The following is a 26,961-nucleotide window of genomic DNA, read 5'->3' on the forward strand; positions in this document are numbered from 1 at the left end:
GGATTTGTGAGTTTTATTTGTTCTGTGATCAAGATCGTCACTCAAATTACGTTGAGATTCAGTGCTCCTGCATAAAATAATGAGGTAACTAGGGCCAGTTGAGTGAAATTTCCTGCAGCACACCTGATGACACTGGTTGGGAATCATCGTTTTGAAATGGACGACATAAAAGCATGTAAGATGGTCTTAAAGTTGTTAAAAAAAAGACTTGACCTTGATTGATCTTGTTTAAAATCCTCAAGTAAAGATTTTACTCCCATTAAAATCCTGGTCAAGTCTCACGATTGGTGACAGGAGACCTTCTATATCAGGTGTGGCCAAACTACGGCCCGGGGGCCACATGCGGCCCATTAAATGCTTTAATCCGGTCCGCCGAACTTGAAAATAATTAAACGAATAAACCTTGTTCATGATTTATTTTCTAAATACTGTGGTGTGTCAACGACAGATATTTTGTTGTCATGCTTTTGTTCATTTTCATTAAAAATTAAATGTATTTTTTTTTCTCCAACGAGGCGAGGTTACCAGAACACTCCATCCATCTGCTCCTGGTCCGGCCCCTCTGTCAAATTTTAGAACCCATTGTGGCCCACCAATCAAAACGTTTGCCCACCCTTGTTCTAGGTAATGCTTGGAATGGTGTTCAGAATGAAGTCCAGTACCTCAGAGGACGTATTGAGCTTAAGGGGTGGTTGCTCCGTCACTCTCCTCAGATGGGCTTTCACCTCTTCTTCATCACTCTCGTCGTATGACTCGTTCAAGTCGTAGTAATAACCTGGGAAGGGGGGCGATGGTGGTCAGATGGTTATTAAAACTTTTTACCGGTGTTTGCCTATGTTAGGCTCACCTCCTTCGTGGGCCTCCCTCCTCTTCTGCTCCTCCAGGTCCAACTTGCTGAGGAGTCGTCGATGTTGCTGAAGTGCCTCGTCGTACACCAGCGCACTGTCGCTCTGCCGCTCCCTTCCCGCGTTGGGGTCTGACAGGGGCGTGCACAGCCTCAGGTGGAGGTTGTTGGCGTGGCGCCTCTGCAGGATGAGGAGGTCCTGCTCGTCGGCCTTGTTGGACAAGCCGGCCTCCTCTCGGGTTGAGGGATACCTCTCGGGGGCCTCCAGCCTCCTACGGGCTCCCTCCTCCATGTTCTCCCCCCAGCTCAGGTGGGGGCGGTTCGCCCTGGTCAGGCCGGGAGGGGGGCGTATCGGCGGAGTAGGCTTTCGGCGGTCCACGAAAGAGGCGGGGTTCCACAGTGTGGTTTGTGGAGCTTTAGGGGAGATGAGAGGAGGGGGTGCGCCAAGGGAAGGTGGTGCATCTTTGATGCCTTGGTTGTGATGGCCTGTTCTGTTTGAATACACACAAAGACAACCATATTAGACCCGTGCTGAGCTGCTGGCCTAAACACTATCAGAAGCAGTCATCTACATTTAGATTCTAAATTCTAATACAAAAAATCTCCACACCCCTGTTCAAATGGCAAGTATTTGTGATTAATATATATATATATATATATATATAATTCATTTTTTTTTATAACTTTTCCACCATAAATGTGGTCTATAACCTGTACAAAAGTAAACTCCTGAGATAGTGAGGTTGCAAAAGTGCTCATCCTCATTATTAAGGATGTGGCTGTGTTCCGAACAAACCAATCACGTTCCAAGTCTTGTTAAATTACATACACTGTAATAGCTATAGCAATGACCTTTCAGAAAAAAATCCACCACTTGCTAAATATTGCAAAAAAATAAAATATTCCATTTGAGAATCAGTGCAAAAAATAATAATTTGCGAAAGTTTACTGGCATCTTAGAAAATGTAAAAATTTGTTGACCAGTGTTGTTTATAATAAATTATGATTAAAGAGTCAAACATTTTCTTCACTATATGTTCCATGTGCCCCTACTAGTCTAAACACGGTATTCTGATTAATAATGCGTTTTGGGAATATAAATTAAGCAATCAAAATATACCAGTTTTATTCGCTCATCTTGTAAACATCGAATGACAGAACTAAAAAAACATGAGCAACTGCGATGTCATTTTCGGGTGGCCATTTTGTCACATACTGCCGAGTGAAAATGACATCACAGTTGTTCAGCGCCCAGGTTGACTCTCTTGTCTCTACAAACACAATCCCGTCCTATATAATTCTCACCTATTGGAGTCTTTCATCCAGGCCTCCTCGCTGGCAGTCTGAGTCATGGCGGCAGATGCCAGAGCTCCGTGGACGCCACCCCCCGCAGGCGCGGCGTGGTGCTTGCCCAGGTGAGAAGGCACCAGACTGGGCATTGGGTGTGGGACGGAGCCCCTGGAGGAGTGCAGGTTCAAGGGCAGAGGTTTATGAGCAGGGAAAGCAGGGAGCTCCGACTCCTTGGTTGGATCTGGACAGACATTAGAGAAGCAAAGTGAAGACGGTCGCTGGACTTTTGATGCAAGACAATAACAAGACAATTTAATTGCGTAATGTTTATTTGTGGGGGAGCACGGAGGATCACTGGTTCACTGCCTCAGTACAATTACGGCTCCGGCCTTGCAGTGTGGAGTTTGCATGTTCTCCCCGTGCCTGCGTGGGTTTTCTCCGGGTATTTCGGTTTCCTCCCACATTCCAAAAACATGCATGGCAGGTTGATTGGACACTCTAAATTGGCCCTAGGTGTGAGTGTGAGAGCGGATGGTTGTTCGTCTAACGTTTGCCCTGCAATTGGCTGGCAACCACTTGCTTGCTCTAGATCAAGGGTGTCAACCTCATTTTGGTGGACGGTGTGATGTGAGTAAATTAGCATTCCTTCGTAATGTTCAAGGTTTACAAGATGAACTTGGTCAAACTCATCCCTATCTATGTGAAATGAGTGCAAATAATTGTGAGCGGGTACCCAGTCTGTTGGGGGTCAGCCTCTCCCCCAGCCTGGCCCTGTCCTCCAGCGAAGGCGCCCTCTGAGGCGGCCTTTCGGCCAGGTATCCGTGGCCCTCCGCCACCCTGACCATCTGCTGCTGTCTGTCTCTCTGCCTCTCCTTCTGTCTGTCCAGCTCTCGCTCCCTCTCCTCCTCCCTCTCTTTCTCCCGCTCTCGCTGGCGAAGCTCATTCTCCATCTGCAGCCTGTGGGGGAGGTTGACAAGTATGAAGGCGCGCACGCACACACACACACACGTATAAACACATGGGAGAGGAGGAGGGGAGGGTGAGAGATGCAACACCCAGCATGAGGCCGATATTAACCACACACTGGTGAACCTCACACAAACATTCGCACGTACACAAAAACGCACACACGTACTTCGCTTACTATGAGGGAAATAATCCATACACAGCATGACTGAGCAAGAACAGATGAACACTTAATGGGAAACCACAGGAAAAGCGCACGCACGCTCGCACGCACACACACATAATACGTGGTAATGAAAATAAAAGACATGCAGAAGCCATTACAGAAGCAGATGATGAACGGTGTTGTGTTTAAAGATGTCCCCTGTGTTTTGTGCTGCAGACAAGCAGAGTTGTTTTGGCAAAGGGAGCATTTACTGGAGAACAGGGGTGCCCACTGAGCATTTTCGGTGTGTATTTGTAGTATGAGATTAAAATGCAATGTTCAATACATTTTTCTTCAGAAATTATTTTGTATTTATTAATAAAATATACAAAATAAATCTTTGTAAAATAAACAGTTGTAAGTGTACTGTACTATTTAATTATTGTTAAATAATTAACTTATTATAACAGAAAGAATAATTAAATAGATTGTGTTTTTTTTATTTCTTCATCATCATCATCATCTTTATTATTATTATCAAACTTGAGTGTTTAAAATCCACTCCATTTCTCCTGCCCATTCATCATTAGCAAAATAATCATCTGATTTTGTTACAATATAAAATGTTCAATTAAATTATGGCATAACTGTTTCATGTGATATATGGTTATAATTAGATGTAATAATAGTAAAGATTTTGGAAAAAAAAAATCAAACTTTTTCCCCTTCAAGTGGTAAATGGTCTTTGGCTTGGATTGCGCTTTTCCTTCTATTTGAAAAATAATGTAATGATGACAATAAATAATGAGCATTGTATATTACTTTATTATTTAAATTACTATAATTAAAAAAAATATGCACAGTGTACATGCATATGACCTAGCTCACCAGTCCGTTTTGAAAAAAATAAAAAATAAATAAAAAAATTTATGTGGCCCTTGAGCGCTGCAGATGAAATACAAAGCATTCAAGTTCCCATATTATGAACATGAACCCTTTGTATGAAGGGCAGCCAGTGCATTCGTGCAATGTAAAGATGCATATTTGGACGTGTGCTAAAAATATCTCTACATGTGTGAACCCTGCAGAGAAAGATTACATGGTTGCGCAGAATGGGAGGAAAGCAAAACGGATAACATTTGTTACCTCTCGGCTAGTACGCTGTGGTTTAGCTCTGCAGGGTAGCGGGCTCCGGGCAGGTGCAAGTGGAGGCCGGAGGGGTGCAGAGGAGGAAAGGCACCCCCAGGAGGCACGGAGTAGAACTGCGACCGTAGCGCTGACAGACACAAGGATTCCTCCATCCTAGAGATCAAACAAAGAAAAATGTCATCAAATGCCAGCAAGGCCTCCTCTGCTGGTCTCCTAAACTCTGTTCGAAGAACATACTCCGATTTATTTTCTGTAAGGTGTACCTGGGTAAAGATAAAGGATGGTGCAGGAAGGCCGGGTGGTAGTAAGCAGCGGCAGCGGCGGCGGCGGCAGCAGCATGAGCGGCGGCGGCGGAGGGGTCCAGACCAAGAGGCAAAGAGGTCAGCCGCAGGTCGTCAGGGGTGGCGAAGGGACGCAGCGCTCTCAGGTACTCCTCAGGGATGGTGCCAGAGGGAACCGCAGGGTGCATCTGCCCAGGTAAACTGCACAACACACACGCACACACACAATTTAATACAAATGCAAGATGGTATACTGAACTGTAATTTGTTTACATTTTATTTGTTGTAATAGGCATTATTTATTTGAAAAAATCATATTCTTTTTTTTATTTTACATGTAGTTTTATTGTTATTTTTATTAAGTGACCATATTTGGTGACTTAATTTTTTAAAATGCAATGTGACATTTCTCTGAGCAAATCAGCTTCAGACAACAATAACACTGATAAAAGAAATGTCAATTAAATAAGACAAAATATAGTGATTTATATATAATTCTAAAATGATAATAAAAATAACATTAACTACTATTATTATTACAATTACTACTAATATTTTGATTAATTAAATACATTTAATATTAAGCTTTTTTTTTTTTTAATAAATCAACTAAGCTGATTAGCTGATTAACTTAACTTTATTTGAGTTTAATCAGATGCACTTAAAATGGTGCCAGGTTGTGTCCTAATGTGATTGGTTGGTTTTGACATATCCCTATGACATGTTTATAGGTTGTGCACACTTTTACAACATTATTAAAATGTTGTTTTTTTTTTTTAGTTGTACAGATTATTGATTACATTAATGGCGGAAAAGATTTTGAAATGATTTATCTTGCTCGTGCTTGTTTTACGTGTAGCATTTCAACAGGGGTGTGTAGACTTTTTATGTATATAAAAAAAAACCATAAATTAATATAACTTTTATTATTACTATTTTTTTTTTTACAATTTACTATTGGCATTATTATTATTTTAGATTTTAGTTAAATGTGCTGTACTTGAGTTCATTATTATTATTATGTGTGTTGAGTTCTTGCCTGAGGCTCTGCATTCGAGGGTCCTGCATGACCGAGCTGGGGGTGAGTCCGAAGGGGTGAGCCAACGGATGAGCCGGGGGCACAGGCGGAGTCTTCTTGTCGTGCTGCGGATGGACGTTGTCGGCGGACGCCCGCTCCCTGCCGCCGCCGAGCCTTGAAACGCTCTGTTCCACCTGAGTGATTAAAAGGTCATAAGAAAAATACTCAAATAAAGTACACTGTTGAAAATACTGTAAGCATTTTTATTTTCCACCAGTGGTATTAAGTTAGTACTAAGAAAGTTAAGGGAAAACTGCATTAAAGCTCCGCGCTTGCACCCTGAGGCTCAGCCGAGTGGAAAAGTGGCTCCGGTACGTCAGAGTGGGTCAAGATCAAAGTGGAGGAGCTGATCCAAATATCGGTGCCCGTTGCTCACTCCTCCAGTTCACACACTGACACTCAAAGTGCTTCCCCTTTGCAGGATTTTGCTCACCGCAGCGCTGCATTTAATCTGTGGCTGCTCCCACTGTGGGGCAGCCACAGTACAGTCATGATGATATTTTTGACTATAAACCGTAAACATTTTATTTCAATAGGAGTTTGAATTAAATTGGTTCAGCTATCAATGCCAGTGATGTATAGCGACAGGCAGAACAATAAAATGCTCGACCATTAGATGGCAGGAGGTGCAATTAAACTCTATATCCGTTATTATTTATAGATCTTGTAATGTAAAATCATAGATTTGTTTCTAAATATTTTAAATGTTTGAAGACGATTCCTGGTCACATGCAAACTGTTTTTAACCATTTTAGGCTCAATCTATTTTTTTTTTGGGGGGGGGCGTAGCTAAAATGGTGCCCAATGACACACTTGGGCGTCCGGTATGAGTCACTCCTCACCCACCATATTCTAAACTTGAGCGCTTTCATTCGCATCAGCGGTTATCCAGCACAAGTCACTTGCAATTAGCTAGCTAGTTGCGTCTACCTCCCTTCGGATATTCCTCTGACAGCTTTAGAGTGCCTCGTTGTCAGCTGTGAATGCGCACGCATCACAGTGCGACTGAAGGAGAAAGGAAGGCAAGGGGGTTGGAGTTGGAGTTCAACTTGATGCCATAAAATGATCCAGTCCAACCTTGTTGCAAAAGCAACAAGACAGACAAACAAACCACTGTCAACGCTGCAAACAAATCTAAGCAAACTCGCAATCAGCCATCCAAGAGCGCACGTCTTGTGACACATGCGCACTTTGAATAAAGTTTGAATGCATTTGAATGCGGCGCTCATGGAAAGCATATTCAAATGCCTCCATGAGTAGTGTCTCTCTTTATCCTACAATGGAGAACCACTGTCGCTACTTGACTGTTGGTAGCCTATTTGGTTGATTTTATTTATTTACGTTGCTTTTGCGATGCTGCTTTCCATTATGCCAGCTGATCCAATTTTATGTAAACTGCTCATCTAGTCTGGTAAAAATCATTTAATTTATGGGATTAAAATCAATTCAATTTAATTTTATTAATTTAGGTTAATTCATTGAATTAATCAAACATTTATTTTTAAGTTATTGCCGTGCTCTTTCTGTGCTGCTTTTTCTATGGCAGGTCTCCCTTTCTTCTTTTGTTTTAACTCCATGTCATATGTTTTCTTTGCTCTTTTGTCTATTTGATCAATTTTAATTTATTGCATTTTATTTGACATACATGATGCTTATAATATCTGGTAAATTTGAGTTCATTTTCATTTTAATTAATTTTATTCAATTTAATTTATTTCATAAATCACATTATTTTCCCATTCATTTTCTGTGCCACTTTTCTAACCTCAGATACAATTGCCATATATATCTGTTGCTGATTATGGTAAATTTTACTTTATTTTGTTGTATTTCATTTTTACGCTACACCTCATGTAGAATTGCATTTACTTGCTTACAGTTTACTGCATTTTTCTCCAGTCTTATGACTTTGGATCACCATTTTAAATTGTCTTGTTATTTATTGTATAATGGTTGACACAAAACAAAACAAAACTGCCAATCTTGGTCCAATCATACTATTTTTAACTGTCCAGATTTAGAGTCAGAAGCTGCAACATTTCCAATGAAGAGAGCAGGCTGTAATTAGGTGTGCCTGTGGAAGATCTGACTGACAACGTGTAGGACCACATTGCTTTCCCCTTTAGTCTCCTGGCTTTTCTTGCTCTCCATCACTTCCCTCCGTCACATCCTATTCTCTTTCATTGCCCCCTCCAGATTGTTTGGCCTACACGTCTGAATGGGAACCCCCCCCCAACTGCACTCCGGTGGGTAGAGCCACAGAGTGGTCTTTGTGAAGGTTGAGAAAGGCAGCTCAGGTCCAAGGGGCTCTACCAAGGCGCTGGCAGCGTGTGTGTGTGTGTGTGTGTGTGTGTGTGTAGGGGGCGGGGAGTAAGGCTTTTTTATTGTTTCAGGGGGGGCCTCCATGAGTAAACATCTTCAGATGCACACCAGAACCTCTTCATGTCATTACGCCTAATGGGTTGGAGGGTCAGAAACACACACGCACGTGCGCGCACACACGTGCACAGACAGGCGCATTTGGAAAGCCGTTTAAGCATTTATTCAATATTCTTGATATCCAGCTTCAGGTCCGTGTACTAGTATACACGTTCGACATTTCTACACACTTCCCCCCCAAAAATTCAAGCATCTCTTCGTCCTTACCGGTCGTCCGTCGGCCCTCCACAGGCCGTCGCTGGTCTTGGTGGGCGCGATGGTGACCACGGGTGGGGTGCTCGGGACAACGGCGTGGCCGCGAGACTGGGACAAGAGAGGCCCTAGTGTGGCCCGCTTGGGGGTGCTGACCGGCGAGTTGTGGCTGGTGGCGGGCGAAGACACAGGTGACGACTCACCGCTGAGGACCGAACCTGAATTTCATTGAGATGAGAATGACAAAAAGAAAAATGGAAAGAATTTAGGGCTAAATTTATTTACTACTCCAAATGACCTCATGCCCATTCATCCCTGCACGTTGAACACTTTATTCTTGAGCACTCTATTATTTTTGTAGGGGACAAAATGCCCTTGGAAATATGAGAAATTCAAGTCTCATTCTGCAACATCCACACTCTTTGATGCCTTGCATCTTCGCACACATTTAAGCATTCCCCTTATCTCTTCATAGTACTTATTTTCTCATGTTATTTTTCCAAGTCTTGGGACTCACTGCGCTAACTTGGGATCGGAGGGATTGAATTTCATGGTATATCATGTGTGAGGACTGCAATTTTCCGCACACAGTGAGGAAATGAAAGAAAAAAGAATTTGCGATTATTATTGTACAGTTTTGAAAAATGGAAAAATTTATTTTTAAAATGTTGATTTCTAATGGACAGTGATTACAAATGGAAAAACAATAAAAATCATTTTTCATTGGAAAACGACAAAGTAGGAGAAAATTGGGAACTAATTAATTATTATTTTTTTTTATTTATAGGACAGTGCTTCAAGATGGGAAAAATGAGGGATTTTTTTTCAGTTTCCTCTACCCCGCCCCTCGGAATAAACCATTAGGCTTATTAAGAAAATCATTAGAAAGCTTGGCAAGATCTATAACATGTCAAAAGTTGCAGTGAGCAACAACAACAAAAAATAACACGTACAATCATGCAGGTGTTGACAAAGAGACCCACCACCTTGGTTAAAGCAACACTGACTAAACAGCGTACACACATAAAAACACAAAAGAGGACACGAACGAGGCAAAGGAAGGCTGCCAATAAACACTGAAGAAGCGAAAGGGCGACGGCAAGCCGGAGGAAGAGAGCTTGTTATAATTGGCCTTAATTAGATTCTCATTATTCAGAGATGAATGGAAAGGGATAAAGGGAGAGACCGAGCGGTCAGGATAGGTCGCCCGGCGCACGCACACACATCCAGTGAATGATTGCAACTGTTACATGTGATTTGAAACCATCAGTCGTGCTTCTTAAAGGGATAGACAACCATTTTTTGAGTTGGCTCGCACTAGAGCAAGGAGTTGGGAGCGTTAACTGATGTTTATTTTAGTTAAAAATAAATGAGTGTCATTTTATATCACAATAACGATATACCATGATATATTTTTAGTTATTCTACTTCTATGTAAAAAACAATTCTTTTTAAAAACACTTTAAAATTTACGCAGCTGTTTTCTAGGGGCATTTGCATTCATTTGAGATAAGAGTGCTTTGAGTAGTTACGAGTGTAGTCACGGAACAAATTAAACTCCTAAATCAAGTAACCAGAGTACTCGTAAAATAAAAAAAAATACTCAGTTGCAAATAAACTGGTGAAATTCCTCACATTAAAAAAAAAATACATTAATTCTAAAAATAAATTCCAAATGATTCAAATAATATATCCGAGCCGACGCTTGCCATAGAACAAACGGTCGTTTTGCGCCACTCACCTCTGGGATCCTCAGCCTGTTTGGCCAGTTTGCGCAGGGCAGCGGCGAATCCGGAGTTGGCAGACTGGGCGAGCGCGCTCCCATTGGTCAGAGGGCTGAGGGGACTGACGGTGGCCGTGGTGCGAGTCGCCGTGGAGACCATTCCTAATGATGCCGACTTGGTGGACTCATGGCTCATGCCTGCGAGTGGAGAAACACATGGGCACACTGTGAGCTTCATGACATGACACAAATTTCGTATTAAATTCAACCAAATTAAAGACAAATGCAATGATTTTGACTAAGTCATTCTACTCATACATCAAATCAATTTTCCCTATTGAAATGAACCAAAATGACAATCTATTTCAGACCCCTAAATTTTTCAATATGTTTCATCAATAATAATGGCCAAAGATGCCGCCTAAACAACAAAATGAACCTACGGCCATCGCTTTTTTTGTAGGTGTAAAATGCAGGATTGAAGGGATTTGACATTCAAAAATCTTCATCAAAAATTATGGTGACTTGCTGTTTTCAATTTTTTTTCTTTAGTCAAATTTACTAAATTGTCTGCCACCATCTAGTGGTATACAGTGGAATTACATTCAAAATAAACGCAAGGCAGAATAAAATACAGTTAAGAACTGTACCAAAAAAATAATCCCTGAACTACACCCATGACACCAGCCTTCACCTCTTGCAAAACATCCCAGTGTGTGAGCTCAAAAAGTCATGAGGACTATATCTTAGGTGCCAGTGCCTCTGCAAGATATTATTATCATCTTTCATGAAATACTGATCGATTCAATGGCTGTTTGGGATTCTCTTGTTGTGTAATGATTCCCAGACAAACACCAGTAATTCCACTTGGTCACTTGAATGCTCGGTGCCAAATTGGTAGCAGCATGAGAAGATACGGCAGAAATAAAGAAGCCCTTTACGTGTGCGTGTGAACTCGAATAAGCTGCAGTGCCGCTCGCATGCAGGCAATCTCGAGGTCTTTAAAAACGCCGTCGGCCGACTCCCTTGAGGAAATGAACGTGTGTGCGCTCATGTGCGTGATTTGCTATTAGGGTCAGCGCTCTATTTGACACAGCGCCACCCCTTGACCGTCACAAAGGCACAAGAATCCGTTGGATAGGGAGGACCGTCACAAATGAAGGCATATGGGTCCAAAGTGTGTCACTGTTCAAGAAAGAAGTGGAAGGGACACTTTTACCAATAGAGAGGAATAATCTTGGGAGAATTGTGGAGAATTGTACTAAAAATTATATGTACACCCCCCCCCTTCCCAGAGAGCCACAGCAATGCTAATTTCTGTTACAATATATGTTAGCATTTAGCTAGCAGACTTTCATTAGATGAAATTGTACAGTATGGTTCAGTTGAAACGTTTAGTGTTTAAAAGCTACACAAAATTGAATACTCTTTTGTTTTAAGTGACATTTTAAAGTAAACTTGTGTGACAAAAAAAAAAAAAAAAAGAGGTTTCCCCTTTACCTAGCTAACGTCGTGATGTTACAGCTAGGATCCATGACAGCAGTCGCTAACATGCTTACTTTTTATGTACTTTTTTTCTCTCACTCAAAGTTTTATCTCGCGCACATTACTATATTTTCGATTTTGGATTGACAGATCATTTCTTTTGTATGGATAGTAATAGCTATTTTGTATTTTTCACATTCCCACTGTTCGGACTTCCATGGCATTCTGTTGCTTTGAATTTTGCTGCCGTAAGGATTATGGGTAACAACCTTTTACAAAAATTAATTGTTTGCAATTTCTAATGTAATCTTGATCACGTAGGAAATTAAAGCAGCTACAAGTATATGTTAGCATTAAGCTAGCGGACTTTATATGAAATGTATGGTGTGTTTGAACATTTTGGTAATTAAATATACAATTTTAAGTGATTAATTTGTCAGTCTATGGTCAATTTAAACTGGTAGACACAAATACAAGCTTGAGGCTAACATGCTTATGTTTATACACTGCATCAATATTTTTTATTCATTAAAACACATACAAATTTGGGTGGATTTGGGGGTACTGGAATGGATTCATTTCAATTGTGGAAAATTGATTTAATCACCAGTTAAATTCAGTTACAATCTTGATCACGCAACAACTCAAATGTCAAGGTAGCATTTTTTCTGTACTCTGTATGCTATTTTTGCTTGCCGGCATAAATGGAGCCCATCTCCTATGTGACACATTCAGGTAACCACAATTGTGATTGCATCCAAGATCCCTGAATAGCAATTAGAAGTCTATTTGTGTGCCGCACGCATAAAAGCAGGATGAACACGAGGAGGCAAGTGCGCATGTAGATGCTTTTATGTCCATTAATGCTGCGTAATTGCGTGTAGCTTTTCACGTGACGTCTAACACAAATTTCCCTGGGGCCAATTAGGCTGATCTTGAATCTATAATCTATTGATTAGTGGGTACACTTAGCCCAAACATAGGCTGGAGCAACCTTTGTCCCAACCCCCGCACCCCCTCCTCCTGTAACCCTCTCACTGACCCACTAATGTTAATTACAGCTGGAATTAGCCAGCAGCTCCCTACACTACAACTACCACCCTACCCCCCCTGCTCGCTCACTACAGCCATGACCTCATTACCGCCCCACAAACACACGCACGATCATCCTTGGCACACACAAGCAATAAACAGTGGTAAACACTTGGACACTGTGCAATGTTTTGTTCATTATATGCACCGTGCCTAAACAAACTTGTTTTCTTTCAAAAATGACTGCAATATGTAATATGCATGCCAGGCCAGTAGATGGTGCTGACACTTTCGGAAGAGACACTAAAAACATTTATCATGTTTTTATTTTAATTTTTTTACAGAGAGAGAGAATTGTTTTTTTTCTCACAGAGCAGTGAGAATAAATGGCTGTGAGTATTGTCATCTGCCTTGTTCGTATGGATTGGATGGATAAAGGAGTATACTGGGGAAAAAAAACCCGACTTCATTTTTGGTTACACATGATTGAAGTGTGGTCAAGTGACAGAATTTTGAAAAAATCTGAAAAGGAGAATATTTGGTTCTCGTCTACGTACACTTAAAAAAAAAAGTAAAAACGACGGTACCAATTTTATAGTATAGTAGGAAAGCGACATATTTTGGAAAGTTCCCTTGGTAAGAAAATGAGTCGAATCAGTACTACTTTTCTCAGTTTCTTTGGTACATTTCTCAGATCAGAATTGGATTGCTCCAGACTACTTGTTCAATATTCACATTTTTATGTTGCTTATGCACATAAAAAAAAGCAGTTTCTCATTTCCTGGAACAAGTTGCGAATGATTTGTCACATCCATGCAAATGGTTCTTTACAATTCTCTTCTGTTTTTGACATGATCAACTGCATATGTCACATAGATCAAAACGTATTAGAAAGGGTCTCTGTTCAATTGTCTCACACCCCCAAAAATGTTGGCACAAGTTCATTATATAAATCTCTTTTTCTTTGTACTATGCAGTGCTGTCTTTTCCTTTCGGTAGCACAATAAGATGCGTTGTCAACATATTACAGTGTATACAAAAAAAAACGCTGGCGTTGTGCAGAATCCCCGTACCTCCAAAATCATCACTTTTCAGGGGACACCCCCCCCCCAAAAAAAAAAATCACATTCGTTCAGCCCATTAACATTGCGTCATTAAAGACAGCAAATCATATTCAACACTTTAGACTGATCAATAATTTGTAAAAATCCACATGTGTATGGACTGACCCATAAATTTGTATAAACAAGTTGTCATCAAAACCTTAAGCGGTAGTTGACATGAGAACATCCCTCCAGAGCACGTACACTGACAACATGACTGAGCAATTTGACTTCTTATTCCTGTTCTGATGGTACAGACATCCTCAGTGACACAAATATTTCAAGGATTTTGAGAACTACGGGGAATCCTGATGTTTTGCTATTTGTACGAAATGCTTGAAGAAATGTACATACTGTTTTGCAAATGTCAATTCTGATTTGAGAAAACCAACCAAAGCAACTGAGAAAATTGTTTTTTTTTCGTTTTGTTTTTTAGCACAAGTATCTGTACAGTATTTGTACTTGAGTACAGAATGAGAGTACTTTCACATACATGTACAAAAAAAAAATACAGGAGCCATTGGAGGGAAAGGGATTGTCAAGATGCAACTGAACACACAATCATGCAAATACATGCACAGCAAGTACAACCAGAGAGGGCAAAAGTGCTTCCACTCCATACGTCAGTAAATGTACAGATACTCCGTGTAGATAGCTGACAAATCTACTTCAGCAACTGTACTTTCTTACTTCTCACCCTTGAGTACAAGTCGAAGTGAAAAGAACAGACAAAGAGAGTGATGAAGATGTGAGAGGAAAAAGAAAAGATCCTGATGAGGCTCTGCCGAGGTTGAGATGATAAGACAGTCTCTTTGCACTGTCTCCTTCTTGCCATCCCTCCTCCCCCCCCCCCCTCCCATCCCTTCCTTCACTCTCATCTATCTCGGCACGCCGGGAGCTCATTTCACCAAAGCCAACAACAACACGCCGCTTGCTTTTTCTTTTCTTTTGCTCGCCACAATCTTGCTGCCATATTCCCTTGATAGTCCAGCCCCACATACACACACTCTCACGCGTACTGTACACGCGCACACACACATGCACATTTCGTAGTAACATGTGCATGTGTGCATAATTCAAACACGCAGACACTCACCCTCCTGCTCACTCTTCCGCCTGTTCGTCGTCTGTGCTCCTCTGTGACTCTCCCTCTCTCTCTCTCTCTCCCTCAGCCTTGCAGCTGCCGTGTGGTCACGTGACCTCCTCTCAACCTACTCTTCCTCCTCCTCTCCATCCACTCGGACCCCCCTCCTCCTTTCCCTCCTACTCCATCTATCACCCACCTCTCAATCTCACCAACGCCACCCCCCCCCTCCTTCTTGTCATCTCTGTCACTCGTTACAGCTTTCCAGTTTTCTCTCTCAGTGTGCTCTAGTGATCCTTCCTTCCTTTGGGCTTCAGTGTGTGTGTGTGCGTGTTCGTGTGTGTGCGTGCGTGAGTATTAACCCGCCGTCCATCTATCACTCTGTCGCTCTCCCAGTCGGTCCGTCTGTTCCAGGGCAGGGATGAGAGGAGAGGTGGGTTACGGGGTGGTAGTATTGAGGGTAGGGGGGGGGGGGTTGGCTTCTGACAATGACCTTTCACCCCTCACCTCTAACCTTTGCCACCATAGGCAGCATGAAGTTCGGGAAGACAAACAAAACAAAATCAGGCAGTCTACATGAATGTTTTGTGTGGAAAGGGGACCTAGTATGGAGGACTAACTTTTTAGATAGAGGCAACACAGTGGGTTAGTGGTTAGCAAACCCGCCACACAGTTCTAAGTGTGAGTTTGTATGTTGTCGCTTTCATTCCTCCCACAATTCAACCACACACGTTGGGTGAAAGACTAAAGTTCAGATTTTTGTAGACAGCGCGATAAAAACTGCCACATCTTGATATTTGTGCAAGTTCAACATGTTTGGAAATTTTGCAGAGTACACTGCGCTATGCTCGGTGTTCCGGCGGACTGAGGGCGCTTTCCCTTAAACACCTCCAGCGCAGCTGAAAATTTGGTGAGTGAAAGTAGATTACACTTCAGACCGGCTTGAAGCAGGTCTAAGTTGTGGCACAGTTGGTGTGACGCGATTGATTGTAAATTTGATCGAGGTGCGGGCAGACAGATTTTGTACTGTACACAAACAATCAGAGTGGAAAGCCGTCTCGAAGTGCGGCCTTCACAGCTGTCATCTGTGATGGCCCCACCCAACTTTTGGAGGTCTGCTGGCAGTTCCTCATGAATGTACTTTGTTCACTTCGATCTTCTGCCTGGACTCCAGTGAGTCTATTTCACCTTGTAAAAGACAGTGTCCTAATCTCCTGCACTGAACTTAGAGGGAATAAGAGAAGACGCTTCCATTGGACGGGAAGGAACCATCTGTGTTCACTCCCACAACGGCGCAATCACCCATTTTTAACGGTGTCAGTCTCTGAAAATACCGAAATAAAAAAAGACATCCATGCATACAGTTAGACTGCACACCGTCAGACTTGCACTGGACATTAAGATAGCCCTTGAACGCTCTAAATTCTGCATAAATATGAACGGGTGCCTATAGGTGATTAAATGGATGATGGATGGATGGATGGATGATGGATGTATGGATAAAGGGAAAGATGACTGCATCGATCCACAGATGGGTGGATAGATGAATGAATGATAGAAGTGTCTAAAAATACAGTAGATCCAACAACAACATAAGCTAATAAAATCCCTTGCCTCTGAGCCATAATTATAATCAGTTTTTTGACATTAACACACGCACACACACACACACACACAACCCCCCCGCCCTCTACACACACACACATGCACCCCCACGCACCCACATTCACACACATAGAGTGCATACACTGTGCCTAAGTGAACAATAGCAAAGCTCAGCATGATGTCATACCGTAGGACATGTCCAAGCCTGCTCTCCTCCCTCCCTCCTCCTTCTAAAGACACACACACACACGGACACACACGCACACGCACTCACCTGACACCCCTCTATGAGGACTGTGGAGGGTCCATAACCTACTGCGTCAGCTCATTAAGAGCAGCCACTGTGTGTGTGTGTGCAAAGATGGGTTATTAGGACGGAAGAAGAGGTTGCGACTCGAGAGGCATCATCACTCTAGCACGTCGGTGTGTGTGTGTGTGTGTGTAGTTCGACACTTTAATTCACTCTGGTTGTTTATTACCTCCGCCTAGCTTGAAAATGTGAGAATGTGAGCTATTGTTTACTCGTCATTCGCTGCTTGGATGGTTCGCAGGAGTGCTCAAAAACAACAGATGATTTCAAATCAACATGGGTTGGTTGATGGGCCGAGGGCGGTGGGCTCATGATCAATTCCTTAAATTTGGGGGAGACTCCATGCATATGCAAATAGTGCAGTCCAGAAACTAGGAATCAAAGCCCAACAGATCAAAACAGAGATAAATTTGTTCGCCAAATGATGTTTTCACTGTTTTGTCAACATTCATGCAACTTGTAACAAGCATTACATGTTATGATTTGTGTTACTGAGCTGAGATTGTACGGATGTTATTTATTTTAATTTTGGGTTTCGTGGTTAAACGGATTAGTTGACTCGTCAACACATCAAATATATAACTATGCAATGACGGTTGATTAAATGCCAATCATGCGATTTGGCATGAACAACACGGATGCCTCACTGAACGCAACAGGTTTTGGCTCCGTGCAACAAACTAGCAGCCGTGCCTCAAGCGTTACGAAATATGAAACCAGCGTCACGGTCACTTGCAAAATATGCAAGTTTATCCTCAAATATAACAAAAGCCCAAATATTATGCATGCCCATCTGTCAAACAGCCTAAATCCTCACGTCAGACGTCAATTAGAGAACTCAGTAAACACTCTCCGGTAACAGAGAAAAAGGCAGGGAAAACACTGCAGTGCCTGTTTTCAACAATGAAAACGAGGTCAAGTGGTGGATGATGAGGAACCTCTTTCTTGTGAAAATGAACGCTTAATTTAAGATCGATTGTAGCATCCATCCAAGTGTTTTGCTGAAGCCTTCATCCAGCAGACAGTAAGCTCGTCTGCCACCACCCGCATTTCCGAGTCCCTCGTCCAATCACAAAAACACACTCGAACACCTTCACTGGCTCGGAGACAATCGGAACAGGTAGAACTTTATCAAGAATCCACATAACATGGTCGGTTATACATTTGCGAAGAATTCCCTCCTCCTGTGATATTCTTTTAAATTCCGGTACTGTAGCGAATAGCGACCCTGGAGTTGTGCTACGTGACTTGGAGTTATATAAGTACGACTGTCTGTGAGAAAGTGAAGGTGTCTAAAGGTGATGGAGGAGCAAGTCGGCAGAGGGGCGAGTGCACTTGGGGACGGGGGGGAGCATATTGTCTGTCAACTGCGACGGGGGAGAGTAAGCTTGTTGGAGTTGCCATGAGAGTCAAGTTTAATTTGTCCCATGACTCTGCTCTTAACTTATAAAACTCGTATCTCAAATAAGCTTTCTCTATTTAAATGAAGGGAAAAGCCATTAATCCGTTCCAGCCAACCCCCCAACCAACAAAAACAACCATACAAAAATAAGCTGTTTTTTTATTTCTTCGCAGAGGATAAAGAATGTATGCACGTGAGTATTGTTACTGTTTATAATCTGTTGCTTAAAAGGAATCGCAACGATGCTAATCATTAGACCAGCTGCAGCATTTTGCATTGTTCATTAATATAAAGCTTATATGACCTTTTTGCAAAGCTACGCGGTTGTTCTTTGTTTTATTATTAGTTGGTCAGCAAACTTCAACTGGGAGTGAAAGTAAACAGCTTGAAGCCTCATTTTTGGGCAAGATGGTTCACTATCTGACAAACTGCGACTTGCATACAATGAAACACTTGTATCTCAAAGCACCACTGTATTTGGAGGCTGAAGGCAGCAAGTGGACACATTTTAAAGCACGCCATGAATCATCAACGTTGACTTGACTATCATTACCTCAGCGCCGACTTAAAAAAAAAAGTTTAACCTCTAGTGCTGGCATGTGGCACCATCCGCTGACACAACTGCTGTGCTTGGCAATATTTCCCAAATCTATTCTTGTTAGCTTGTACACATGCGCTCCACTTTGTTATTTACTGCTCTGACAGCTGACGCTAATAGCAGTTACAATATCTGGCAGACATCCACGGATTCTATACACGCGCATGCGTACGCGCTGAGGGCGAATGAGAGGAAAAGTAGCCAAATGTTTTACGGCCTCTTAAAGTTGTCTGTAATAGCAGTCGGAGTGGCGTCAGCCCAGCATTCAGGGGTCCTCACGGGGCTGCTAAATGGCTTTACTAGCTTTGCTCGTACAGCAGCACTTAACACTTCCTCGCCATCCATAAACAACATACACACACACGCACACGCATTCTCCTCCACCACGCACAAACAGGCCCGTAAGTGCACCAAAAAAAAAAAAAAAAAAGAGACATGCAGCGAGACATCCACAAGGAAAGGTGATCTTCCTTTACGACACACACACAAATCAGCTGACTCAGTTGACTTTACATACACCGCGCTCCACAAAATATATGCATGCGACCCCGGGGGACCAAACAGCCAGCACGCATTTGTGCTGCTGGGATAAATGGAGCAGAAAAAGCACAGAGTGTAAGAAGCAACACCTCCAGCTCAGGCACAGACAATTAGGACTCAGAAGCAGTGAGTCGTGGACATGTGGATGCAATGATTGTGTTTGATACGCAACACTAAGCTTCGGTGGCTCTATTTTCACTCAAATCAAGTGCCTTATCACAACTCCAAATATTTGGGTTAGATCTCACTGCCGATGATAGCAAAGCCCCCAATGCCACCTCCTGTGGCTGTGAGCAGTATGGGGAGGATGTCAGAGAGCTGATCGGACACTAGCCAGCTAGTCATATTTATTCATTGATGCCAACTAAGCACTTGATGAACAGAATTATCCTAAGCCCAAGTATCACCTCCAAAAAATTATTTGCTCTCCAGGTATCATGACAAACATTAAAATAGTATAGTAGGCCTAAGTGTTCATCACAAGATAGAGCTAAAAATCCTTAAGTATATTGATTATTGTATTGTATCACTGTCAGGGGGACTAAAATAATGCCCAATGTAGAATGCACATAAAGTACGCTATACGCAACAATTTTGTAATTTAAGTACACTGAAAGAGCAAAAAAATGCAAGCGTCCCCCCCATTTTAAAGATCCAATTACGAGAAACTATGGAAATGTCATGCCTCATCTAGTAATCGTCCGTATCATTTCAATTTGGGTATGTTTGAAAGGGGGGTGGGGGGGTCGGACACCCTGAGTCCCTCCTCCTCTTCGTCCTGCGGCCCCAGGCTGCCTCACACGGCAGGTGTCGACAGCACGCCGGCTTGACCTGGACCATCTGAACAAACATGAGGGTGCCCCAAGACACACAAAATAGCAGATGCACACGGGCAGGTGCTCGGGGGGGGGCGTCAGCCAAGGTGTGTGTTGCGTGAAGCACAGCACAAACTAGTAGAGGGGATTGCTTACGTGGGTTTTCCGCAAGTACTTCTGCCTCCTCCCGCAATCCAGAAAAAAACAAAACATGCAATTGGGGTGAAGAATTGCAGACTCAGAATTGTGAATTTACTGCCGACCAGTCAAGGATGTACACCGGTCCTCACGGAAATTCAGCTCCTCCATGACTCTAATGAAGAAGTATTAAAAAAAATAAATAAATAAAAAAAATTGAAAATGGATAAACGGCCTGCAAACTGCCTTACATATATTGATTGAAAACGCAATCTCTATAAAAATCGCTTTGAAAGCAGAAAAGCTGAAGCATGCGACAACAATTTAAAAACAATGGCAAATTATAAAACAAAAAGGAAAGTGCATTTATCAGCGGTAAGAATTAGTGCTAAAAGAAATAAAAATATTTAGGTAACGTGCAAAGATGCAGGCATCCGACTATTCAAGTGATTGCACAGCGAAAAATACTACAGTTTGGTGAACAGATTGTGATGTCATTAGTTGAGGATTCTGATAACGTGGGTGGTAGAAGCTATTTTTTATTTCGTCGAGTTGTTCTGGCGGTCTCATCTGACAGACAGGATTAGTTTGAAAAGTGTACGTTGTGGACGTGTGCTGTCTCTGATAATGTTTTGTACCCTCTTTGTGGGATCGCTGTCAAATACGGTATTTGGTGGAGCGGTGTGGAGGCTACACCCGCTGATGTGTTTTGCAGCTTTAGTGACAAGCAGGGGAATCTTTCACACATCGCTACTATTGGGCAATGTGCATGTGTGTGTTATTTTTAGAAATTATTGACCAATCGGAATCTGTGAGGCTTGCTCTCCTTGACGATGCGATGCTAATGGTGAACATTTTTTTTTTGGTCTCCTGAAAAAATTTAGACGCACAATGCCACCCGACGCCTGCAATATATATAAATATATATATATATATATATATGAGATGATGCTGCAGACTACAACCACAATTAGAAACTTACTGGCACCTTTCCACTTGAGGAGAGCCGAGCCCTACGAATTCTGCCTAGCAACAAGCTGTCACCCAACTTGTTTTCCTGGTTTGTCAATTAAAACAAACTGCCACTTGATGCATGAATGACTGACAAACATGTACAGCTACTACAGCCAAAAGAGTAGATGAGGGGTGTGTGTGGGGGTGCGCGTGCGCGTGTGTGAGTGAGTGAGTGGGCTACTTTAGTCTATCAATATGAGAAGAGGAGGTTGACTCGGTAACCCCTGCAGAGCAGCTGGTCCATGGCAGGTCAGATGGTGCATAGGGCCGCACGTGTGTGTGTGTGTGTGTGTGTGTGTGTGTAGGAGTGAGTGCATGTCTGTCAAACTCCACCTGCAGGCTGTGTACACACACGCACACACACGCACGCACACGCACACACAATAGCCAAGTGATCCGCTTGGCTGCTGCTAATGCACCCGGTGGCGTCTGTCTATTTGACGCCAACAATACAGTCACTGTTAAAGGTCTCCCTTGACTCCCGTGGGTGTTGCGGGATGACACCCCGCATCACAGCCACGGGGTGGAGAGACGAGGGGAGACCCCGTGACAGCTACTAACCCAAGCTAATTCTAACCCTTAACCCCACGGAGTTGGACAGCCTGATGTCCGAGGATGTCCAAGCAGGAGCAGCTCATTGACAAACCATCCATCGAAATCGTAATATTGCTAGCAAAATAGCTAGCTAGCTAGCTAGCGAGCGAGCTACCTTCACAGCGAGTAACCCTCACCCTGAGTCACGCGAGGCCCATTTTCCGTTAAGTTTGGTTTGTCACAGACGGGAGCATTTGTTTGCTGAGCAACAGGTTGGACAGGAAAGAGAGTGTTGAGCGGAAGCTGCCTAACGAGCTAACAAACGCCTGACCACCAGCGAGTCGTGAACATGCTCCAACCGGACGTACTGCATTTTGACTTTATGATAAAAGAGACACAACGTGGCTTTCATTAGGTTTAAAAGCGCGTCAGTACATGTGGAAACAAAGATAAATTTGATAAAAATAGTCAATGAATTCATTCTGACACTTCTTTTGAATGCATTTTTTTTTTCCACACTAAATCATCAGCACATGCGACAAACAGAATCAAAGTGACTTCCGGTTTCTGTATTTGCACTGCCGTGAAATTGTTTAGGTTTTTACTGAATACGCTCATATCCATGCATGAAAAAGACATAAATGGTTGCAAGAGAAAAGTGCAACACTGACGAATAAGTAGTGTAATAAACATCAAGTCAACGCCGACAACTCAAAGGTGTGCATCCACTGCAAAAATGAAACTCAAATCAAGATTAAGCCAAAATATGCTTATTCTTTGACTGAAAAGATATTTCTTTGTACCAGGCAGCTTTTGAGTCAGAGACTCTTACTTTTTTTCTTAAGGTATTGAGATTTAATCACTGGTAGTTTAGCCTAAAATAAGCTATTGGTCGGTGAAGTTGAGGTTAGCTACTACATGTTTAAGAAATCTTGTCAAGACACGTTTTCTTCTTCTCTAGGAAGATCATTTTGCTAGTAATATATTCCTTATTTTATTATTTGTCCTTGTTTTTTTAACCAAGAGCAGACATCAGTGAGAGGCCTCGGATTGGACAGAAGCATTTAAAAAAAAAAAAAAAAAAAAGTAAAAAAAGACAAATTTCCGCCTTAAAGAGCAATTTCCACTGCAGATAAAAGAAAACACAAGCGTAATACCATTAAAGCAAACAGCAGTTAAGTTGTTCCAAAAGAAAGGTGTAAGAAGATAAATATCCACTGCAATCGCCATCAAGTCAACAGAGACAACTCAAAGCCGTGCACAGACATCATCGAGAGCTTAATTGGACAAGCAACATTTAGGCTTAAAAAAAAAAAAAAAAATGCATGAAACAGACAACTTACCGCCTGAAAGAAACGAGAGAAACAAAAGCAGTCCTCGGCTTTAGCCCATCTCGCTGTTCACTGTGACAAAACACGGCTGCTGCATGGATGTGGGACGGACAAGAGAGGAAGAAGTGGTGGGGGAGGAGGGAGGCTTGGAAGGGGAGGGAGGAGGGATGTGGGTGGGGAAGCTAGCACCTGCTCCACCGATGCTCCCTGGGGGGAAAGAGGGATGGAGAGAGGAGGGAAGATGTGACCACCACCACCACCAAGCCCCCCCACCACCCCACCCCTCCTTTCCACATGCATGCACACACAGTGCTGATAGCTCACACAGGCCTATAGGGCACTGGAGACATGATGCTCATGTCATCATGTCAACACATCTGCTCGTTGAAGTCATACTACTCTGTTGGTGCTCACCAATTAATTGCAGATGTTTAGATGGTGTGTTTTTTTTTTCATGGATTTTTACAGTATACACACAGGCAAGTCCAAAGTGAAGTGCATTGAGTGTCGTATCAGTGTAGTACCACATGACGCCAAAACATGCTGTGCACCAGTGAGCTCAACATACTGAGATGCAACGTAATTTACAGCACGAAGAGGACGACTGTGTTACCATATTTTGCTGTTTTAATATTCATTGTTTCCACAGAGGAGAGAATGAATGCCTGTATTGGATTTTCGCTACTTGTGGCAGAGGTGTTTTATAACTGCAGCTGCCACCAGGTGGCAGCAAATCAATACTTGTCTAATGATGCTGTTCAACTCACTTCAACATTGTTCCTTGGCACTAATAGTGGCAAAAGATAGTACACAAAACAGTACACGAGAAAATAATGGAAAATATGTTGCAAAAAAAACAACAACCCAAAAACAAAATAAAATGAAAAAACACGTAAGGTCTATTGTTGAGTTGAACACAAAACTATTATTGTGTTACATGAACAGCAACAGGTGGAGACGCAGGTTCGCTGTACCTTCTGCTTTTGTTATGCCTGTCGTTGTCGTAACTAAATCATCCTTTCGGACAAATTAAGTAAATTATGGGGAAAATGGCCAAATAGCCATTTAAATAAGTTCGAGTGGCAGCAAGCTCAAGCCCCGCCCACCTGCCTCACCACAAACATTTAGCATTTGATTTGCATGATTTTTGTACCTGTAACTTTCTACCTCGTCCCACAGCTTCTCCAGGACACGCCAATACAAGCGTCGAGCCTTTATATTTCCCCCAAATTAATGCACCTGCCTATAAAACACACCCACACACACACGCACACAAAGCTCCTAGATGAGTACAGGCAGCCTTTCAGCAAACGCTTGAAGGAAGCAACAAAACATACGAGTGAGGCTCTTGGAAATCCCCCCCCCCCCAAATCCGTGGCTGTTGTGCTCAAACCTGCACATAGGAAAGAAAGGGGGGGGGGGGTGCGTGTGTGTGTGTCGACGCGGACATGTGTAGCCTGACATGATTTATGGTGTGGCTGTGCACAGTCAGACACTCTGAGGTGGGTGGTGTCTCACCTCCATCCTCTGTGACCTATACAGATTGACTGCTGTGTGCGTGTGCGCGCGCGCGCGTGTGTGTGAGTGTTTATTGTGTGAGGACAGAATTAGAGTGACTGATAGATTGTAAACGTACACACGAGTACGTGCATTTCCCGCAGGTGCATGAGAGACTGATGGATCATGCGCTGTCTGTGCGTGTTTTTTGGGGGCGGGGTCAAGGCGCACAGTGCAGTGTATTGTCAGGATGTGCAACGGTGTTCCCCCTCCCCCCACACCATGTAAAAGAGGCCAAGCACAGAGGCTATTATGAAGTGTGGCAGTAATAGCTGCAGGATTCTTTACTGCCTCTGGAGACCCGGTCATTAGCCTATTCCTCTCTCATAAAGCCTTCTATCCATCACACATGCAAGCATGCACACATTTGTATGCAAGGCGCGCACACACACGCAGGGCAGCACACACTCCATTCATGTCAGGTGAAGATGCACCTGCAACATAAAAAAAACAAAAAAACAAACGCAGGATGTGGTTGCTGCTTGCGTGGGGCCCTCACACAACACACATGCAGACACACACACATGCATATGATCAGCAATGAACCCCAGCCCCTGATTATTCAAATGTATTCCTCCCTTCCCCCCGACCCATGAAAATGACACGCCTGGTTTGCCGCTCCGGTCAGGTGCGAGATCACAAACAGGGCCGAGAGGCAGCCGTAGAAGGACCTGCGAGGTTAACCCGACGTTTATGTGCACGCGACAGATTGGCTACTACAGTGGAGACACATTCCCGGCAGTTGGTGACCTCCAATTTGTTGATATCTTTTTACAGACCAGAGTGCCTTTGTCACAGACAATGGTCGCCAATATGTTGCGTTTTGTTTTGTAAGTAACATTATATTAATGATAATCGCATGGAGCAGAAAGAATAAATACCCGCGAGTATTGTTGAATCCTGTTTGTATGTGTTGCTGCTCTACTACAACATCTGTACAAATTTTCACGAGTCCACCCGTACTGCTTATTTTGTTAGCTTGAAGCTATGACGACGTTGGATCGCTTGAAAGTCAAGGAACCACTGTACAAGTTACGTCAGTCATGTGTTGCCATAGCGTGTAACTGGTTGTAACATCAACAACACACACACACGCGTGAACACCCCACCACGCAAACACACGCAGTGCTGTTAAGATAAGCAGTAATCCTGTTTATTAGCACCACCCCTCTCTGCACTTTCCCTTTTGCATCTTATCTCTTGCTCATTTGCTCCTTCTCCTATGATCCATCCCCCCCTCACACACGCACGCACGCACGCACACACACACACACACACACACATGCACTTTCCCTCTATGTGTCTTCCTCAAGCCAATTACATTGCTCACACAAACACCCCCCCCCCCCACACACACACACACAGACGATGTGTCAGTGCACTCCCGCAATGTTTGTTAGCCTGGGGGGGGGGGCTTAGCTGAGGAAGCAGGATGGGGAGTGTGGATGTGCACTGCTCTTTTCCCGCCTGGGCTCCCAGCACGTCCTGCAGAGAGAATTACCTTCCCTTTGTCTGTGTGAAAGGGCCGCTGCCTTTACCATCTGTGCAGCGGGGGTGGGGGTGTGTGTGTGTGTGTGTATGCCACACTACTGGAGCATTTCGGACTACAGCAAGGGGTCTTCAATCCTGTTCCTCAAGGGCCGCTGTGCTGTCCCGTTTTCCATCTCTGCCTGCTGCACCGCACCGGATTCAAATGATCACGTTCGTTCCAGCTTTTGTAGATCTTGCTGATTATCTGATTGTTTGAGTCAGGTGTGTCGCAGCAGGGGGAGATGGAAAACAGGAAAGATAGCGGTCCTCCAGGAACAGCATTGAAGACTCCTCGACCACAGTTAATCCTGGTCTCAGACCCACCAACAACAGGGGAAAATCCACAATATCGAGAAACCATATAATACCTCCCACATGCTTTCAACACAAAATTATTCAAATGAAAATTTTAAACACACTGTAAATGTTTTCTAAAATTGCAACATAAAATGTATAAAAAAAATACAATGGGCATCGTCGTGTTTGTGTATTAGAAAATTTTTCTGGGCCATGGTCGGGTGGCGTGTGAGTGTCTGGGCGCGAGCTGTGGCAGACAACAGCTACTGGAAGAGATGTAGCTAAATGGACAGTAAGAATTAGTGGTAGAGAAGGTCCCCAACTAAACACACATATGGTATGTCTGTGTGTGAGAGAGAGAGAGAGAGAGAGAGAGAGAGGTCTCCATATTGAGTAACTGCACCGATTACAGGTGGGTCTGATAAACAGGGGTTCAACGTAGACGTCCACCCTCTTTCTCTACCTGTCGTCATTCCTTC

The 26,961-nt window shown here is 43.1% G+C and overlaps 1 protein-coding gene across 8 annotated transcripts in view; it reads right to left on the reverse strand.

Moving 5' to 3' along the window:
• Positions 1-26,961, reverse strand: part of LOC148334641 (genetic suppressor element 1-like) — a 50,120-nt gene that overhangs the window by 4,798 nt on the left and 18,361 nt on the right. For 5 of the 8 annotated variants that reach the window (XM_088298627.1, XM_088298628.1, XM_088298626.1 and 2 more), the window contains 9 exons: positions 10,126-10,305; positions 8,400-8,602; positions 5,715-5,887; positions 4,658-4,876; positions 4,392-4,547; positions 2,868-3,091; positions 2,150-2,375; positions 848-1,335; positions 663-775 (listed from right to left, as the gene is read on the reverse strand). In XM_088298627.1, coding sequence (XP_088154753.1) covers positions 663-775; positions 848-1,335; positions 2,150-2,375; positions 2,868-3,091; positions 4,392-4,547; positions 4,658-4,876; positions 5,715-5,887; positions 8,400-8,602; positions 10,126-10,305 — 1,982 coding nt within the window. Of the gene's footprint in view, positions 1-662; positions 776-847; positions 1,336-2,149; positions 2,376-2,867; positions 3,092-4,391; positions 4,548-4,657; positions 4,877-5,714; positions 5,888-8,399; positions 8,603-10,125; positions 10,306-14,424; positions 14,483-14,823; positions 14,971-23,110; positions 23,241-26,961 lie in introns of those variants that run through there. The other 3 variants (XM_088298629.1, XM_088298630.1, XM_088298631.1) reach the window with 3 other exon arrangements.

Source organism: Idiotropiscis lumnitzeri, chromosome 6, assembly GCF_059441095.1.
Source record: "Idiotropiscis lumnitzeri isolate Australia: NSW breed Sydney's pygmy pipehorse chromosome 6, RoL_Ilum_1.0, whole genome shotgun sequence".
Taxonomy (NCBI): Eukaryota; Metazoa; Chordata; class Actinopteri; order Syngnathiformes; family Syngnathidae; genus Idiotropiscis; species Idiotropiscis lumnitzeri.